This window comes from Mesocricetus auratus, unplaced genomic scaffold (assembly GCF_017639785.1).
Source record: "Mesocricetus auratus isolate SY011 unplaced genomic scaffold, BCM_Maur_2.0 Super-Scaffold_100010, whole genome shotgun sequence".
NCBI lineage: Eukaryota > Metazoa > Chordata > Mammalia > Rodentia > Cricetidae > Mesocricetus > Mesocricetus auratus.
Window position 1 is genome coordinate 79,376,796 of NW_024429194.1, and position 16,812 is coordinate 79,393,607.

General features: G+C 49.7%; 1 protein-coding gene and 1 non-coding gene across 4 annotated transcripts; both read right to left on the reverse strand.

The window, feature by feature from the left end:
* Positions 1 to 2,064: 2,064 nt before the first annotated feature.
* On the reverse strand, positions 2,065 to 16,627 carry Gtse1 (G2 and S-phase expressed 1). 3 transcript variants are annotated; one of them, XM_021225434.2, is made up of 12 exons: positions 16,179 to 16,627; positions 15,882 to 15,971; positions 13,639 to 13,696; positions 12,905 to 13,532; positions 11,215 to 11,370; positions 9,527 to 9,653; positions 8,057 to 8,434; positions 6,676 to 6,748; positions 4,535 to 4,771; positions 3,482 to 3,692; positions 2,896 to 3,111; positions 2,065 to 2,480 (listed from the first exon to the last, which is right to left on the reverse strand). In XM_021225434.2, the coding sequence occupies exons 2-12, from the start codon at positions 15,904 to 15,906 to the stop codon at positions 2,397 to 2,399; spliced, it is 2,193 nt and encodes a 730-aa protein (XP_021081093.2). In that variant the 5' UTR covers positions 15,907 to 15,971; positions 16,179 to 16,627; the 3' UTR covers positions 2,065 to 2,396. The 3 variants fall into 3 exon arrangements, with proteins under 3 accessions (XP_021081093.2, XP_012966659.2, XP_040609962.1); XM_013111205.3 differs by having other exon boundaries at positions 15,882 to 15,974; XM_040754028.1 differs by lacking the exon at positions 16,179 to 16,627 and having other exon boundaries at positions 15,882 to 16,161.
* Positions 14,248 to 14,376, reverse strand: LOC121142990. The gene has a single exon (XR_005880133.1). It is a non-coding gene; the product is annotated as a small nucleolar RNA SNORA15 (small nucleolar RNA).
* Positions 16,628 to 16,812: the final 185 nt, after the last annotated feature.

The window sequence follows — 16,812 nt, forward strand, 5'->3', positions numbered from 1 at the left end:
GTGGGCATTTAATATAGCAAGTCTCACTTTCTCTGCCAGAGCCTGTGATAGGGCCAACTACAAAGTAGCAGAAACTTATGTTGTCCTAGTTAGAGTTTTCTGACAACCTGCCCAAGATAGGGGGGAACAATTGGTAAACCACTTCCATTAGATTGGCCCTTGGGCAAGTCTGTGGGATTTTCTTACATTTTTGATTGTGAGCCTAGACTTTAACAGCTGAGCCATCCCTATTTTTTATTTTGTATATATGAATGCTCTATCTGCATGTATGCCTTTATGCCAGAAGAGGGTATCAGATCCCACTATAGATGACTGTGAGCTCCATGTAGTTGCTGGGATTTGAACTCAAGATCTCTGGAAGAGCAGCCAGTAGTCTTAGCTGCTAAACCATCTCTCCAGCCCCCCTCCTGGGGGGAGGGAGGAAGGTATATTTTGATTGATGACTGATGAGTAGACTCCTGTGAGCAGGGCCACCCCTGTGCAGCTGATCTTGGTTGTAAAAGAAGGCCATCTAAGGAAGCCGTGGGAACAAGCCAGTAAGCAGCATTCCTCTGTGGCCTTGGCTTCAGTTCCTGTTTGAGTTCTTACTCTAACTTCCCTTCCCGTTGGACTGTGTTTAGGGTGTGAAAACCAAATTAAAGCCTTTCCTCCCAAAGCTGCTTTGGGTCAATGTTTTACAGAAAACAAACTAGCATGCCTTTTTGATTAAACACATGGTATTTAGCTAACCTACAGCTCTGAAAGTCTGCAGTGTGACATACCACAGACCAGTTGTGGCAAAGGTGACCTGGTAAAGTACTATGTGGCAACAACATAAAAGGCATGTGGCTCTCAGAAACACTGCCCCACAAGATGGTAAAAAAAATCCGCAGCGAGGCTTCTGCCATCTGGGAGGGTGAAGGTTTAGTTATCAGCCTGCGTACTTTACGACAGTCCCTCAGCCCAAGTCTCCAGCCAGCGTCACTAAGCTGACCCTTTGAACAGCCAGCTTAGGACATGTGAAGAGCAAGGACTTAGGGGAAAGTTGCCTCTGAGTATTGTCAGAGGGGAAAGCAGAGACTGTAACACAGGCTGCCAAACATCAGCTGCCAATAGAGCAGAGCCCTGCTACGTAAGGAAAAGGCACACCTGGGCTGGGCCAGAGCCAAGGGCTAAGTACAGACACTGAGTGGACACCCCCAAGGTAGCCTGGCTATTATTATGGGTTAACGCCTTTTCCCCACCAAACAACCCACTGAACCCCAAGGGAAATGCAGCCCCTACTGCAAACCTAGTACTTGCTTAGAGTACAATACCACATCTCCTTTTTCCCATATGGATGGATTAGATTTGGGAAGGTGAGGGCACCTTAAAGGGCTAATGCTCAGGATTCCAAGCACTGCCCACTGGGGAAGAATCTGCCATCCCTCAGGGAATGCAGCATGCCGGACCTAAGATCTATGTTAGATGGATATGCTCACTTTGCCACGGTTGATGCCGTAACTATGCTGAGTTCACCACATAGCCAGAGAATGAGAAACCCATCCAGACTTTTCTCACAACTGTGGTCAACGAGAGGCCCCAGCCTGAAGCAGAGACATGAGTGGGGCCCACACAGTGCTTTCTGCTGTCATCCACAGGTCGGTAGCTTCCAGGCAGCTAGTCTTTCTTTAGCAAGTGAGGCTTTAAGCATGGAACTGGCTCTCCAGTGACCTTCTTCCCAGTGTCCCACATAATCTGGTTGGTGTGTCCGCAGAAGTGCCCCAGTGAAGAGAGCTACAGGCTCAGTCCCTATCATGTTGAAGCCGAACCTTCCTCCTCCCTTTATTCTCTGCACTCTAACTACCCAGAGCCACCTGTGAAAGGTGTGGTCCTCAGACCACTGCATCAGAATTAGCCAACTGTATTAATAATGCAGGTTATTAGGCCAGCCCAGATGACAGGCAGTATACCTGGGGTGGACCAGAGACTGATATTTATACTAGTTTTATTATCCTACATTTTACAAAATTGAGGTTGGATAAAAACAGCGCTCCATATCCAAGCATCGAGTGTGAAAAAAAAAAAATCAAGCATACTTTAATATACTGTACTTTATAATTTAATTTAAATCTGGAATATTTAACTTTTCAAACAAATTTAAGTTTACAAACTGTCATTTTCTATTTTACATACAAAAGAATCAAAACAGTGTTTAGAGAGGTGTGTTCAAGCCTAGAGAAAAGGCAGGGAGCAGGGCAGTCACAGAGGTGGATTGCTTAGATCCACAGGGAGAAGCCCACCTGAGCACTGCTCCAGATACAAGCAGTGTAATAGGCCTCCCCCGAATCAAATACAATTCCTTCCAAAATTTGCTTCTACGGCCCTAAAGTCACAACAGAAATAAACAGAGTAAAGGGCAGAGAGTTGTGCTTTGCTCAGAACTTGAGAAGTGGTGAGTCCACATTTTCTTTGTCAGCCTCAGGGCTCAGGTGGATGAGCGGGGAGCCCAGGTCAATCAGCTGGAAGAGAACAGATAAAGGTAAACACAGTTGCCTGGACAGCCATTGCACAGATAAGCAGGTGCAGTGGCTGAGCCAGTCCCACCTGGAGTCCAGGGACAGAAAAACAACTCAACACAGCAGCAAGGTCAAGGAGACTGAACCACCGTTTCTAAGACTCTTAGAGAACCCTCAAACCCATAAGCACTGTGTGACTCCCTGACACAGCGGGCAGGAATGTGTGGTGATGGGGATGTGACTGCTGCCCTAACAGCTCCTCCAGGTTCAGCAAGATGCCTGATGGCAATGGGTGACCGTAGAGAAGCCAAGCCTGCCCAACCTGAGTTCGAGACACAAACGCTGTGAGTCCCATGCAGGGTCCAGGTCTGACAGCACCCTGGGCTGAAGTCAGCATGAGTCCCCTGCTGTTTCTTACCTGCCCAAGCTCAGCTTTTGGAGGTTTCCCTACATCATTTCTACCCATGTCTGGAGTGTTCATTATAAGGTCGATCAGGGGCCAGCTGCTGGGTCCCAAAGCCATGTTCGACTCAGGGGTGTTGCTGAAGTCGATGAGAGGGCGGTCAGCTAGGTCTCTGCCTCCTGCTTCAGGAGTGATGGTGAGCTGGTCCAGCTTGATGTCTAGGAGAAGACCCTAGGCAGGACATGGAGAAAGGGAAAGTCCAGCACCACTTTGGTGCCCGCCACCACCCTGGGAAGTCAGGCTTTGCCTATGACTTAGGACTCACAGCCTGGGGCCCAAGGGAAAGGCAGGGGTGGGCACTGAGCAGGAGTAAGTTCCCCTCTGGGCAGTACACACTATCCAGTTGTAGGAAGCTTCACCCTGCTCTGTTCCCACCCTCTGATCCCCAACAACTCCTCTGTCAATCATTTCTTTAGTCCCTAGTCCTGAGCCCGAGTCTGCGGGAACCACAGGCCCGGCCACAGGGTGGAGGAGGACGGGAACTGTGACTCCCTGCCTGTGACCCCGTGGTGGCACGTTAACTGCAGCCAGCTCCATGTACCTCACTAGGGTTTGTGTTGTCTTCATGAGGCTCTGCTTCACCCTGAGCCACCTCTGTGGAGGAGCCATGGGAGGGAGGAAAGTCACTCTTCTCTGGAGAAAAGTCAAGTGCTTGAGGCACGGAGGACGGAGGGGAAGAGCTCTCATCTGAGGACAGGCCTTGGCCCTGCCCACCATTGGCGTTGCTGCTGCTCTCCTGGGTCGGCTCCGCTCTGGGGGGGGGGGGAAGAGAAGGGTGGGAGCTGTAAGATCTTTCTAACACACCTTTCATCAGCTATGGTGTGAAAGCAGTCTCTGAAGCAGCACCTGACCAGGGTCCGAGGCCTGTGTCAGTGGACATCTGAGGACAAGCTCAATGGTCAGGCCCTGAGCTCCGTGCAAGAGACCCAGAGACTTCCAAGACTCCTTTCACTTCTCCAGTTCTATCAGTCTCGCATCACCTTGGGCCACGTCAGTCCTTCTCTTACATAGGAGGGGTCACCTCTGCCCACAGGCTGTGGCTAGCCTCCCCCAGGTCTACGTGAGCCAAGTACCTACAGCTGGAGTGCCCTCCCCACTGCTCCCTCAGGAAGCCCGGTCCTGCACTCTGGTCTCGCACAGCTCTGCCTACCGCATGCCTGGCACTAACGGGTACACCTGGAATTCCGTGCTTCCCTTTAGCCTAGACCTCTTGTCTTGGCACCTAGCATGGCTCTGAGCACCTGATGAGGTAAAGCTAAAGAGCAATAGCAATATATCCACAAACTACAACAGAGTACCTTCTTTGCCATAGTTAATGGGCTTCACAACAACCTGGGAAGAGCTCTTTTTGTATTACGCTTATATACACACACACACATCATGACACAACAAACACATACGACACACACTCTCACATGCGCATACATGCAGGACCCCTGCCCCACCCCCCACACCTCTGTCTATTTGCAAGCCGAGCCTTGTACTTCACAGAGCTGCTTTTCCTATTTCTTCTATCTGCTGACTGCACCTTACCAGCACAGGGAGCCCTGAGGTCTGGAGAACTAGAGACAGCTCACTCAACCCTTGTTTTTACCTGACTGTAGATCTTCTCCTGGGTTCAGAAGAAAGTCGCCGGGCAGGCACACAGAGTGGGGATGCCAGAGCCCTGGGCATGGACTGCGGTGTCATTAACGGAAGGCCAGAGAGGCGCCGACTGGCAGGTGTGGGCAATGTTGACATCCGTCTTGTGCTCACAGGGGTCTTCATACTGCTGGGCAGCCCTTGTGGAGTGGGCCCCAATGAGCGTCTTATAGGGGTGCTGCTGGGGACCCTGGTGAGGACATGGAGATGGTAAACAGACATGGAAATCGAATGGGGAGCTGGGGAGCCTGAGTGGGATGTTCTTGGGAAAGGACTCCAGTATGGGCAGGACTCAAGGCACTGGCAGCCCCCATGAGACCTTGGATGAATTCAGGTCCCTCGGCAAGTAATGCCTCCACCCTGTCCCACAGGTAACTACAACATCCTTGAACATGGCTGCATTCATGGTACCATCCATGGAAGGGTCAGGATGGACTTAAGGAGATACTCATGCCAGGAGATTTTCTCTACAAAGACATCTGGGCTCCCATCAGACTCTCGCTAAGAGATGAACTATGGTGGTTTTCACCACTTGCCCAGTTACACCCAGGTTTAAGATTCCAGTCAAAGGTGAGAACCGTGTCAGGGAACTGAATGCTTCCTGGAAGTTCCCATGCCTTAACCACCATCTGTCCCAAATGTTACTTTGTTGTTCTTAAACCAGAGGCTAAGTCAGGTCAGTTGTTACCAGCTATGGACTAAATGTTTGCATCCCCCAAATTCATATGTGGAAAGCCTAGCCCCAGGATGATGACCTGGGAGACAGGTCCTCTGGGTGGCGATTAGGTCAGAAGGCAGAGCCCCAGTCAATAGGATTAGTGCCATTAAAAAGAAGGCTCCTGACATCATGTGAATACATGATGAGCCAAGCAGTGGACCTGCAGACACTCCATCTGCAGGGGCCCTGAGCTGGATGACCAGGCTTCAGGATTGCCACACACCCCTGATGCCCAGCATGATGGCATAAGCCAATAACAACAGCAGGGAAGGAGGCAGGAAGATTGAGTTTGCAGTTATCCCAGTCTACACAGAGAGACCCCCATTCCGACTCCTAACTAAACAAAAACCAGATGTTGGTATGCTTGTTACAATAGCCCCAGAGTTTAAGATGAGATAAAGCAGCTCTAGGACCTACTTTCTACTACTAACATAGAGCCCTGGCAGGCCTAGGAAGTCATCTACCAACTCTACCATCCATCAAAGACAACTTCTGCCTTCAAAGAGTCTGGAAGTAAACAGCATGAGCTGAAAGATGGGCTCCCTGCACAGAGCACATCCAGGCTTGAGGGGTACTCTCAGATCAAGCTCCCATCTGCTGCCAAGGGCCACGCCCACTGCCCCACCCATCTTGCACTGTGGACACTGCTGGCTCTGCCACAAGCTCCAGTGAAGACAAAAATGCCCAGATTTTTCTCATTTTCTAGATAGCTGAGCCACGGAGGCAGAAGCAGGAAGCGGCTACTGAGCACTTGAGCTACCCTGCATGGGAGGAAGGCACCTTGGCTTGGCTACAGCAACCTCCAGCCCCCGAAGTATACTTCTTCGAATAGTCACCCTGAGGGCATGAAAGCTTAAAGCTGCCCAAGACTGGCTGATGCCCTCAGCTGGATCAAGAAAAGAGGCAGTAGGGGCCAGGGCTGCCATTTCAAGAATTCCTGTAGATCCCTAGGCACCTGCACGTTAGTGGACTTGTTCTCAGTGTTCCTTGTAACTGCCCTGTTGGGCCAGAGAGCATCCAAGGGACAGAGGAGTTAACATATTCAGGGCATTTAGACTTGTACTGGTCACAGACCAGGACTGAAACCCAACTCTGAGTAAACTGTACCATCCCACGGTCCCCAACTGTGCACAAACCAGTGACTTGGGGAACTTCAGAAATATGTGGATGCTGAATTCTTCCCCTGAGGGGTCTGGGCAAAGCACCAAAGGCAGTGCTGAAGGGTTTCTGTGATTTAGCCTGGCCTCCCCAAGTCGGGGTTTTCAGCGTCATGCACACAGTGAGCTTGACCTGCAGCCCAGGCGGCACTCCACAGAGCCTGCAGACATGTCGTGATTCTCAAAAGGTAAGAAGGGAGGCAAACAACTGTCAGCTACCTGCTAGCTGGTGTCCAGGGCTGCAGCCGATTTGTCCGCAAGAGCTTTGGGGTCACACCATCAGCTGACTCATCTAAGAACAAGAGAGAAAGCTGGTCAGAAGAGAGCCACGTGGAAAGCCCCCTCCATGGCCTCTGAACTTGCTAAATACAAATGGACTCAATATTGTAAACATAATTCTTACTTGGTAACTGTTTTTGTTGTATATAGTTTTACTATGTTAAAGTTAAAACTTTCAATTTTATTTAGAAAAACGGGGAAATATGGACTATTAGTCGAAGATGTGTTATATTTACTTATGCTGTGGGACATTTGTTTAATGATGCAAAGTTGTTGCATTCTTATATTTTTTGTTGTGAGCCTAGCCTTTAACGGCTGAGCTATCCCTCCAGCCCAGTTGTTGCATTCTTTTATGTTGCATTTGTTTAACTCTGTGAAGCTCTGTGTGCCTGTGTAAAACACCTGATTGGTTTAATAAGGAGCTGAACGGCCAGTAGCTAGGCAGGAGAAGGATAGGCAGGGCTGTCAGGCAGAGAGGATAAGTAGAAGAAATGTGGGAGGAGGATTGAGAAAAGAAGGAGAGGAGGATGCAGAGGCCAGCCACCCAGTCACACAACCACTCAGCCAGACACGGAATACGAAGGAAAGAAAAGATATATAGAAAGAGAGAAAGGTAAGAGCCCATAGGCAAAAGGTAGATAGGATAATTTTTAAAAAGCTGGCTAGAAATAAGTCAAGCTAAGGCCAGGCATTCGTAAGTAATAATAAGTCTGTGTGTGTATATTTACTGGGGTGCTGGGTGGAGGGTCACCGAAGAGCAAAGAGTTAAAAACAAAAACAAACAAATAAGCAACCAGTGGATAACAAGGGCTTGGAAACAGCCCATTCCACCCAGCCTGAGTGTATGCAACAAACTGATAGGATGCTTAGAAGAGATCTATCTGGGCAAAACCCCACACCAGTGACAGGGCTAGACCATTCCAGACAACACCCTTCTAGACCCATCTGTGAGAGGTTAAAAAGGCCAGGGTGGTCTCCACATTCACTGGCTGCCAAGCTCAGCCCCTTAAGGAAAATACAATCCAGATGCTTAAAAACAAAGGCCCACAGTAGCAGAACCACCAATACCATCCCAACAGACCAACAAAACTCTAGCCCACCCAGGAGACAAATTAAAATCCACAGCTCCAGACATAATGATCACACTAGAGACAACAATGGAAAGAAACAGCCCAGGACTATGGCTCACCCACAAGAATGGACACAGCACGTGGACAGCAGAATATGCCTTGGACAGAATACCAGAGCTAAAGTGAAAACAGCACTAGCCATACTGGTAACCTCCCAAAATCTTAGACCACCAAACGTATCTAGGGCTTACCAAGTGAAAACTGGGGGACTTTAAATGGATCTGTAGTGGTAGACACAGCCTCTGTCTTGCTGTTTAGATAGGAGTCCCGCCGTTTTATGCTGCCAGTTTTATTCAACTGAGAAGACGTCAGGGTATCAGGGTCCAGCCTCGGTCCTCTTTGTTCTGGAATCTGGGGTTGTTGGCCAAGAGGGGTCAGGACGGAGGCCTTGGGCTGCTCTGCCATTGTCTGGGCAGCACTAGCTCTTCTGGTTTGTCTGCAAGACGTCCTGGCAGGGGCTGTTGGCAAAGTCTGATGCAGAGGGGCAGGGCCTATTTTGCCCAATTTTCTGGTGTTTGACAGAGGCCGAGAGATATTAGTGGGAATATCTGAAAGACCACTGGACTTTGCTGCAAAAGGAGATAATCAAGGCTGGTCACTGAAGCACCACACTGTTTCCAAACACTTTAACACACCAATACACACACAGCATGACACCTCTAAACTACCTAACATCAGACACAGACAACAGTGAATGCCCATTAGGTGATCATCAAAGTCAGGACCAGCGGGACACCTGAACCTGAGCTGAGTGCCAACTGATGCTCAGCAGTTACTAAAATGTGTGTGTGCACTTGCAAGGTTAAGCTCTCCTTTCACTTCCTTGTTGAGCATAGGAAGTGAACGGTCTAGTCACATGTCCTGCCCCGACCTCACAGTTGACAGGAACTCCAGGAGGTTTGGAAACAGAGCAGTTGATATAACAAGGGTGACATCAAGTCAATTGGGAATGGACCCACTGTGAGTTAACACAGTGAAGGCTCAAAGTGAACCTTTAGGGAACTATGCTGGTCACATCTACACTGTGTGTTAGCCCTACCAGGTCCCTTCCTACAATCTCATCAGTGGCACAAGCCCCACCTGACAAGGCCTGGGTGGCAGAGGTGCTTTCTTGACCACGGGACTTGTGGGCCACAGAAGGGCCCATGAACACTTCCAGACTCATAGGAACCTTGCAAGGTCAACAATATCACTTGATTTAAAGGCAAGGACACCTTTAGTCACTGAGTAGAAGTCAGGCCTCCAGATCAGGCTGATTCTAGAGCTCAGATTTTTCACATTTGTGACAAACCCTCACCACGCTGGCAACAATGGACAAGGCCAGAATCCACAGGCAAACTCCAGAGACAGATGCATTCCCTGGCCCCCTGACCACTTCATCACTAGGAGGCAGCCTTGTCTAGGCAGGTTGAACCCTATGGCACAGGCCCCAGATGACCCATGGCTAGTGTAAGAATCCATCTCTTTCTGGCACTTCACGAGTTTGTGTGCCTCCAACTGAAACCACCATCTCCTTACTGGAGAAATGTTCAGGGGCAGAGGGACAATGAGTCTCTTCCTGCCCACTCCTCAGCCCTGAACTATAATTCCACAGCATCTTGGGGGATGGGGTGCAAAACATACAGTGCTCCAGCATTCCCCTGACTAGTTGATGTGCTCACCTCTGCCTGCTGCTGGAGACACACATGCACCAGACACGAGGTTCGAAGCAGACCCTAAGGCAGAGGGTTTCCTTGTGAGACTGCTAGTATAGCCAGGTGGCTTCAACAGGGTCTTCTTCAGCCCCAGCTGAGAGAAAAGTGGAAACAAACAAACAAACAAACAAAACAAAATTAGCAATGATTTTGTTACCTATACACATCCTTAACTCTGCAAAAGTAGAGTTGAGAAATAATCTTTAGTGAGACTAGAGTGATGGCTCAGCAGGTAAGCACACTTGTTGCTGTTGTATGCAGAGGACCTGGATTCAATTCTCAGCACCCACATGGTGGCTCACAACCATCCATCACTCCAGTTTCAGGGGATTTGACATCCTCTTCTGATCTCCTTGGGTTCTAGGAACACACATGGTACATAGACATGCAGGCAGGCAAAACACTCATGCACATAAAATAAAATTTGAACACCTTTCAAAGAAGTAGCCTTCAGTAATAATTACCTCTATAGAAAAAAGTTAAACAGAACTATCCCTTAGTCTCCATGGGGCATTGCCTTGTGGACCCTGTGGATAGTAACCTACATGGGCCCTCTGATGGTAATAGTGTGACAGCTGCATTGAACCCACACACATCCACCCTCTGGACGTGCAAGACGTGGGAAGCCATCACATTCATTCAGGCAACACTGACAAGGAAAAGCAATACGTGCTCAGGACAAAGGCAACTCCTCTTCTGAAGAGTTCAATCTGACGGGAAGAATCCGCAGATGAGGAGCCATGGACCTGGAAAGCTGACTGTGTCTAGAACGGAATGCCTAAACCTCTGCTAGAGGAGTGAGCAGGAGAGCTGGCAGCAGTCAGGACCGTGGGGCTCAACCCAGACTCCAAATCAGCTGCTGTAGGAATAGCTTTTGGCAACTTTAATAAATGACTTCTAATAAGTAGCTCAGAGTACCAGAAAGGTGACAACTTGTATGTGAGCTCAGACTACAAAACACAACACCTCATGACTCCTGCAGAAGCTATGAGGGATCAGTGAGAACCAGTTACTGGGAACCAAGCACTATGCTCTTATCAAACCACACAGCCCAAGTGACAAGGCAAGTTCAGAGCAAACTGCCAGGAGTCTCTTCTTCGCAACCTAGCCATCCCCTGTGAGTTGTTTCCAACTTTCTTTAACTGGGGTGTGTGTGTGTGTGTGTGTGTGTGTGTGTGTGTGTGTGTGTGTGTGTACGCACATGAAGATCAAGACCAGATGACAACTCCACTCTTACTTATTTTGGATACAGGGTCTCACTGAGTAGCCCCAGAGCCCACTCTGCAGACCAGCTAGAGATCCACCTGCCTCTGCATCCAAGTGCCAGGACTAAAGGCATGCACCACTGTTAGGCCCAGGCACCATTTTCCTTTAAAGACAGGGCATCTTGCTGGCCTGGCACTCACAAAGCAGGCTAAGCTAGCTGACCAGCAAGCAAGCTCCAAGGCTCCATCTGTCTCTGTCTCCCCAGTGCTGAGATTACAAGCACACACCACCACACAAGGCTTTTTAAATGTGAGTCCTAGGGATCTAACTACGCCTGCACAAGCATTCCTCAAATAAATGATCACCCCACCAATTCTAATCAAAATATACAAACTGGCACCTTGTTCCCATGGAGAACAGCAGCAGTCCTGTGGCCCCAGCCAACTCACCTTGCTAGCAACAGGGAGGGATCGCTTGCCCAGATGGCTCCCCCTACTGGTAGCATCTGGAACAGTGTTGGGTTTGTCCAGGGCCACATCACTCTGCGATCCCTTTTCATTCAGCAGTTTCGTCCTCTGAAGACTGGCTGGTGCCTCTTTTTTGAGCTGGAAATGTTAATTTGAAAGGTGAGGACTACATGGACTAACCAGGCCCAGAGCTGGCGCCACCTCTCCCAAACCCTGCCACTGAACTCTTCCGCTAGTGGAGGGAAACAGCGCAGAATGACAGACTTGGCTTCCCCACTAGAGCCACGTCAGATGGGGACAGGCGGCTTGCAGGAAGATCTCCCAAAGGCTCCTCTGTCAGGCCCTCACTTAAGAGTGTCAGTGGGAGAGCCCAGTATGCTGGTGCATGCCTTCAATCCCAGCACTTGGGAGGCTGAGGCAGGTGGATCTGAGTTCAACAAGGTCAGCCGGAGATACATAGTGAGACCCTGTGTCCAAAACCTACAAACAAGAGCCCCAGTGAGGAAGCTGGCTCAGTCACACACTTTCTACATGCTATGTGGAAAGGTTTGTTCATTGTACGGCCACCCTGTACCACAGTAACAGCTCAGTCACAGGACGCTTTCTGGCTGAGTGCTGAAAGCCAGACTCAGGCCTGCAAGTCAAATTCCTGATAGATCAGGGACAAGGGCATCAGGGAGATGTTCTACGTGCACATCCGCAGCAAGGGTGCCAGGAAGGCACAAGCAGCAGCTTCAGTGTGACAGTAAGGCCTTCCCTTTAGCACTTCATGAGCACAAAGCTCACTGCCTTCAAGACATACTGTGATACCTCACTTCTTACTAAAAACTACCCCAGTATTTGGATGCACCGCCATTTTATTATCTCCTCCTCAGTTAATAAGACTAGCTGGCTCAATCATGAATGCTGCTGCCGGGAATACCTGTGTCGAGCTGACGTGGGCCACACCCCACAACCCTGCCTGGTATCCTGCATGCGCTGTGACCCAGCCCTGCGCCACTGCCATGCATGATCACACACAAATCCCGCCCCACGTCCATGTGTGCTGCCGGTAGACCCCACCCAGAGCATCCTGGTCTCTGCGGGGAGCAGACATGGTCAGGGGAGGGCTTACAGGTGGGGAAAGGGCTGTGTAGGGCTTCACCTTTCCACAACCTCACAGAGCCGTTCCTTTTACTGCGACCCTCTAGACAATGGAGCTGGCACAGGACATCATGGCAAAATGCCACCAACACACACCTCGACCCCGTGTCTCTTCTCAGGAGCCTCCTCTCCTGAGCAAGAACAGAGCAGGCAAAGCTGGAAGCAATCTGTCTGCCATCTGCCCTTCTGGCAACCCCACCAAGCCTCCAGGACCCTGAGTTTTCCACAGCTGGTCAACTGCAAACTTGTCAAGTACCACTTCCCTGACAGTCACTCACACAGTGCCTGGAGAGGAAGGCACGAAGTCGAAGCCACAGAGAACTAGCGCCCAATATGGCGGAGAGTGCTCATCATAGGGACCCATGCTGGGTAGCTCCCCATCACTTCCCTTCATTGTCCACATCCTGGCGCTATTCCTGGGCTGCCCAATCCTTAGAGCAGAAGTCCCACGAGGTTTCTATGGCAGGGCACGAGCCGAGGAGAGGCAGGGGGTGGTGTCCCCCAGGCTGTTGCCATGTGCTTTGTTTACCTTCTCTGTGGCCAGGTGAAGATGTCTTCCTCTCACCGGCAAAGCTCGGGGTGGCTGTAGTTTGCTGGTGGTCCTCCTCGGTGGTCCAGCCTGATTCGGAGGTTGGGAGGTCCTTGACTCCCCTGGCAATGACTGAGAGGAGCAGGGCAGAGCCTGGCTGCTCTGGGTCTCGATGGGCCCAATCGGGACAGGAGAACCGAGCATGGCTGGAGAAGCCAGCAGCTGGGGCTCCCCCAAGAGAGGCTGTACCCCTGAAGATGGCAGGCAGAATGTCTCTCTTTTAAGTGACATGGGGCTTTTCTCCCTCTCCTGTTCTTTGTCAAAGAGGCTGATTTTTAGCTGTGAGTCCTGCACAAACATTTCCATGCCTTGGTTCACGGGATTTTGGGGTTTGGCAGCCTGGGCCACCTCTCTTCGGTTGTGGTTTTCTATCTGTAAGGCCAGTAAGTGGGCTTCTTTGTACACCTCTACAAACTTCTCCCCGGTGAGAGGACTCCAGGTATAAGAGCTGCCAGAGGCTGGTGTAAGAGTCTGCCCAGGAACTGGACCGCTTAAGTCCAAGCTGGCAGCAATGCATCTTTCTTTATGTCCAACAGGCCCAAAAAAGACTTCATCATCTTCATTTGCACTGTGTTCAAAGAAAAGGATTGTCAGTGATAAGTCACACTGGCATCCAGATGAAGGGCTTTAATGAATGTGTCTGCCGAGGCAGGGAAGAAAATGGATTTGTTTACCTTGAAGAAGACAAGGAAAGATCAAAGTCAAATTTTTCATCTTCCAAAAGAAGAATGTCTAGGGGGTGGAAAGAAAAGTCCACTGTTACTTTAGGGCTAGGATTCAACAGGGAAACGTTACCAGTGTCTGTTGGTTTCTTAGCTGCTATAGTTTCACTCTGAAAAGAAACAAATTATTGCTTTAACTGGATCAGTTTTCATGGGGAACTCAAGTCCATCTTAGTTTCCATTTTCTCTCTCAAGTTCCAGGAGCCATTCTGAGTGTGCTGACCCAACCCAAAAGCACAGAATCTTGCCACTCCCCCCCCCCCACCATGGACAGGGAAGGAGAAGTTACAGAGAAAAAAAAACAAAACTCAGCAAATACAAAATAAAATTTCAGAACATTATTTAACTTCTTATGAATTCACTAGGCCTGTGATTAGTTATAGGCATTTATATGTTCTTACAGTACTAGAGATGGAAATGTGGATCTCACATGCTAGGCAGGTGTCTTACCAACAGCAACACCCCAGCACAGACTTGCCTCTTGAGCAACAATATAAGCAACCACAACCAAGAGCAAAACGTTCCAATCGGTAGCACAAGAGCCACCAGCTTCAATCACTCATTTGTACTCACTTTTAGTAATGATACACCATAAAAACAGCATACCAATCATTTTAAAGGAAGACTTTACTTTAGCATGGTGTCTGGCTGTGTAAATTACTGACTAAAGAACACAGTATTCAGCCATGCCTCAGAACCTTCTTTTTGTGATAGAATCTACACATATCCACAGATCATTCTAAGGGTTTCCGAGAGGCCTAGGTCACCTTTGAGCACAGGATATTTTCTAAAGACCCTCAGATTTAAATTATGAGATCCCTATCCATCCGTCAACAATGAGTTCAAGGATGAGTCAAATTCACAGTAGAGACCCTTCCTGGGTCATTCTGCCCTCCATCTAGTCCATATTCCTAGCATAGCCTTGGTTGGCCCAACTACTTATTTGTATGGCTCCTTCTAACAGACCAGCAACTTCCCAATTGTATTTAAGGTCTGCTCCACTACGGGGAACCTACATGTGGTACTGTAACTCAAAACCAAAAACTATGGCTGAGAGCCATCATAGGTCCCAGTGGGGACTCCTCTGCCTTCGTTTTGCTAAGTGGACATGATGTACCAGGTAAGTTGTCTCCTAAACATTTATATTTAAGCCCATAGATTTCTGTTCTGCCAGGCTTGGTCAGGGAAGTCTCCTGTAGTGGGCATCAGTTATTGTATGAAGCAGTCTCATAGGGGTCACAGTGAAGAGGGTTCAAAACCTGATAGGACACAGAGGCTCAGTGCCCAGCCCTAAAAGAAAACAATTGTAACCTGCATCAGCCCTCCAAGACTCAGGGAGCAAAGTTACTGTCCACCAAGTCTGACGGCTTGAGTTCAAGGCCCTGGGACCCACAAGACAAAAGGAGAGTTCTTCCATGCAAGTTGTTTTCTGAACTTCCACAGGGGCATGTGCACCATGGTAACCTCCTCCCAAAGACAGGGTTTCTCTGTGTAGCCCTGGCTGTCTTGGAACTTGATCTGTAGACCAGGCTGGCCTCGGAAGTCCAAGATCAAAGATCCACCTGCCTCTGCCTCTTCAGTGCTGGGATTAAGGCCTGCATGACCACCACCACCCAGCAAGGATTTCTTTTCAAAGAAAGGATCTTGATTTCTGTGCGTTCAAAGCCAGCCAGGTCTATATAATATAGTGAGTTCCAGGCTACAAAATGAGATCCTGTCTCCAAAAAAACAAAACAAACAAACAATCAAAAAAAAAACCACAAACAAAAAAGAAAAAGAAAAGAAGGAATGTGGAGGAGGAGAAAAAGACAAGAAAAAGTCAGAGGAGGGGTGGTGTGCACTCTGTCTTCAGTGCATAAGGAAGCTGTTCCATTTTGATATCACAGCAACTGTGATTCCCCCACAGGAGACTCTCACAAGACTGAGCCCTGGGATGCCCTTCTGGAAGTGAGGGAGGGCCCGCGGACTCTCGGATGATATGTAAATGGTTTACAATTGCTGGGGTCTGGGGGAGGGGTGAGCCTCTTTGGTGATGTTGCTTTAAGTTGCTAATGTCCTTGTAATTAACTCCAGTTAAATTCATTCGCTTACCAAGCCAGACTTGCTCACTTCTTTGGTCTGTTGTCGTCCTCTATTCTATTTGGGGTGACTAGAAATACACTCCCGGAACAGTCGCACGGACAGAAATGACCTACCTTCCTTCTTACTACCAGCATCCATCTTCACCTCTCTGGCCTGGCCGGATGAAGGCACGCCGCGTCCGCCTCCTCCTTCTATAAAGTTCGCTGCTGGAAGCAGGGGGACCAGAGGGTGAGGGCATGTCAGAGGCAAGCCCCAGCTTGCTCCCTGTCTCCCGAAGACAGTGCGCCCCGAGGCGGGGTAACGGATTCCCGGCTCTGAGCTGCAGAGCAGGCCCGGGAACCCATCCCCCTCGGTCTCTGCGGCACGAGGCCGGGTTCCCCACTTTCTCCCACCCCAGGACCGCTCCTTACCTCCCACAGTAAGGACTCTTTCACTCGGAAAGCCGAAAACCCAGCTGGTATTCAGCCACGGATTTAAATGCAGCGCCGGCCTTTGCCAGCCGCCGATTGGCCGGTTTGAACAGGGAGATGCTCTCGGTGCATCTTGGGAATTGTAGTCAGAGTGCTGATGGACGCGACTAATGCGCGCTCACAGGGACTCTACGCCATGGATTGGCTCTGCTCAGCGCCGGATACTCCCACCGGAAGTACCCGTGAGTTTCCTCCTCAGCACACACTCTTGGGTTCCGCCTGTGGCTGTGCTAGCTACGGGGCTGGGGCGGTGAGGGTGGGGTGTGGAGATTGGTCCGGCAGGTGAGAAGGTGTGCGTCAGTCGGGCGTTGGTGGTGCACACCTTTAATCCCAGCACTCGGGAGGCAGAGGCAGGTGAATCTCTGTGAGTTCGAGGCCAGCCTGGTCGAGTTCCAGGACAGCCTCCAAAACAATACAGGGAAACCCTGTCACGAAAACCCAAAAAAAAAAAAAAAAAAAAAGGTGTTCGTTTTCACCACTACTCTCTTTGGTGCTTGTCTTGGTATCTCTGATAGTTCTCTTACGTCCGGGAACTCTGCAGCCTGAGACCTGCTCCTATGCTGATAGTGCTGGC